Here is a 2,830-nt window from a genome sequence, read left to right as displayed (position 1 = left end):
TGGGAGGCTAAGGTGGGCAGATTGCTTGAGCTCAGAAATTCAAGACCAGCCTAGGCAGCATGGCGAAACCCTGTCTCTACAAAAAATATACAAAAGTTAGCCAGGCATGATGGTGTGTGCCTGTAGTTCCAACTAATCATGAAGCTAAGGTGAGAGGATCACCTGAGGCCAGAAGGTTGAGGCTGCAGTGAGCTGTGATAACCCCACTGCACTCCAGCCTGGGCAACAGAGTGAGACCCCATCCCCCCAAAAACTCTATATGTCTGTATGACTGTAGTTTACAGTCACAGGAAAATCTGTGCAGCCAGAGGCTAGCACAGAGGTGCTGTGTCATTGCTGAATGTTAGGCTACAGCACAGCTATCCGGAAGCAAAATTGTTCTAGAGTTAACTATTTAGAGCATCTTGGCTAATTCTAAAAAAAATATTGGTCTGGGCAGAAACTACTAGGCTGTCATGGTTTTAAAAAAAGAAGATCACATCTTTCCTAAAACAGGAGACGAGAAGATCACATCGTGAGCAGACTGTCTGCACAGCGTAAGGAAGGAGAACCAGAGGCAGCGACTCCAAGGCTGCATCACCTGAGAGCTGGAGTCACTCAGGAGTCTGCTCTGAGTCAGCCTAGTTCAGCAGTCAGCATGAGTTTTTGCTATGTCCTTCCCTTCCCTCCCTCCCTCCCTCCCTTCTTTCCTTCTTTCCTCCCTCCTTCCCTCCCTCCTTCCCTCCTTCCTTCCTCCCTTCCTCCCTCCCTCCCTCTTTTGAGACAGGATCTCGCTCTGTCACTCAGGCTGGAGTGCAATGACATAATCATGGCTCACTACAGCCTTGGATTCCTGGGCTCAAGCGCTTCTTCCACCTCAGCCTTCTGAGTAGCTGGGACTACAGGTGCAAGCTCCCACACCTGGCTAATTTTTAAAGATTTTGTGTAGGGTTAGGTTTCTTTTCATTGTCGTAAGAATACCATCTACAGAGAAATTCAGTGAGAGGTAACAGACAAATAGCCCGGGGTGATCAATGGAAGCCTGACTAATGGTTTAGTTACATACATGATTAATACCATGTTTTTATTTTGTAACAGCCATTGATTGACTTTGAAAATCTTTTACACTATTAAACTTTTTTTAAAAGCCATTTTTCAGTTTTCTTTCTAATCTGTACTAGCTACAATTTCTGTGACTTTCAGTTATTAAAAATATCTTTTTGTGTCCTTTTTTCTTTTTCAGCAGCCCATGACCCATCGAGAATCTGCACCTGTTCCCCAGCCTGAAAACAAACCAGAAAGTAAGCCAGGCCCAGTTGGACCAGAACTCCCTCCTGGACACGTCCCAATTCAAGTGATCCGCAAAGAGGCGGATTCTAAACCTGTTTCCCAGAAGCCCCCACCTCCCTCTGAGAAGGTAGAGGTAAAAGTTCCCCCTGCTTCAGTTCCTTGTCCTTCTCCCAGTCCTGGCCCTTCTGCTGTCCCCTCTTCCCCCAAGAATGTGGCTGCAGAAGAGAGGGCAGCCCCCAGCACTGCCCCTGTAGAAGCTACACCTCCAAAACCAGGAGAAGCCGAGGCTCCCCCAAAACATCCAGGAGTGCTGAAAGTGGAAGCCATCCTGGAGAAGGTGCAGGGGCTGGAGCAGGCTGTAGACAACTTTGAAGGCAAGAAGACTGACAAAAAGTACCTGATGATCGAAGAGTATTTGACCAAAGAGCTGCTGGCCCTGGATTCAGTGGACCCCGAGGGACGAGCCGATGTGCGTCAGGCCAGGAGAGACGGTGTCAGGAAGGTTCAGACCATCTTGGAAAAACTTGAACAGAAAGCCATTGATGTCCCAGGTCAAGTCCAGGTCTATGAACTCCAGCCCAGCAACCTTGAGGCCGATCAGCCACTGCAGGCAATCATGGAGATGGGTGCCATGGCAGCAGACAAGGGCAAGAAAAATGCTGGAAATGGGGAAGATCCCCACACAGAAACCCAGCAGCCAGAAGCCACAGCAGCAGCAACTTCAAACCCCAGCAGCACGACAGACACCCCTGGTAACCCAACAGCACCGTAGCTTCTGCCCCGTAAAAATCAGACTCAGAACCGATGTGTGCTTTAGGGAATTTTAGGTTGCATGCATTTCAGAGACTTTAAGTCAGTTGGTTTTTATTATTAGCTGCTTGGTATGCAGTAACTTGGGTGGAGGCAAAACACTAATAAAAGGGCTAAAAAGGAAAATGAAGCTTTTCTTCTCTATTCTTACTCTGTACAAATAAAGAAGTTGCTTGTTGTTTCAGAAGTTTAACCCGTTGCTTGTTATTCTGGAGCCCTGTCTGCTTGGGCACCCTCCACCTGTTCGCTGTGGTTGTGCGCTGTCTTCTGTAGCTCTGGACTGAAGGGGTCGATGGGGAGTCAATTACCCATCACATAAATATGAAACACATTTATCAGAAATGTTGCCATTTTAATGAGATGATTTTCTTCATCTCATATTTAAAATACCTAACTTTGGAGAGAGTAAAATGTGCCAGAAGCCATAGGAATATCTGTATGTTGGATGATTTTAATGCTACATTTAAAAAAAGAAAATAAAGTAATATAACTGAACATGGGTTTTGTGGTTTCTAAACCTTTGAAAGCAGTAGCAACATGGAGATTGTCTGTCCCTGGTTTCAGTCAGAATAAATGACAGGTGCATTTAACAAGCCTGCTTTGGGTTTTGTGATGTCTCCAATAGCCTGGCTCATGAGAAAATTGTCTTGGTCGCCTCTCAGTCTCAGATTGCAACAGGAACCTGGGAAGACTCAGGGCTGTGAACTCAGGTAATGGGAATATGCCTGCTGCATCCCTTCAGACCGACGCA

At 46.6% G+C, this 2,830-nt stretch overlaps 1 protein-coding gene across 1 annotated transcript in view; it reads left to right on the top strand.

Moving 5' to 3' along the window:
• The window catches only part of BAG3 (BCL2-associated athanogene 3), a 15,201-nt gene extending 12,630 nt beyond the window's left edge, over positions 1-2,571 (top strand). Inside the window, exon 4 of the mRNA XM_012001141.1 lies at positions 1,223-2,571. Coding sequence (XP_011856531.1) covers positions 1,223-2,041 — 819 coding nt within the window. The 3' untranslated portion in view covers positions 2,042-2,571. The remainder of the gene's footprint in view (positions 1-1,222) is intronic.
• The last annotated feature ends 259 nt before the right edge of the window (positions 2,572-2,830 follow it).

This window comes from Mandrillus leucophaeus, unplaced genomic scaffold, assembly GCF_000951045.1.
Source record: "Mandrillus leucophaeus isolate KB7577 unplaced genomic scaffold, Mleu.le_1.0 Scaffold65, whole genome shotgun sequence".
Lineage (NCBI taxonomy): Eukaryota > Metazoa > Chordata > Mammalia > Primates > Cercopithecidae > Mandrillus > Mandrillus leucophaeus.
This window is presented reverse-complemented; position numbering and strand designations above follow the sequence as displayed.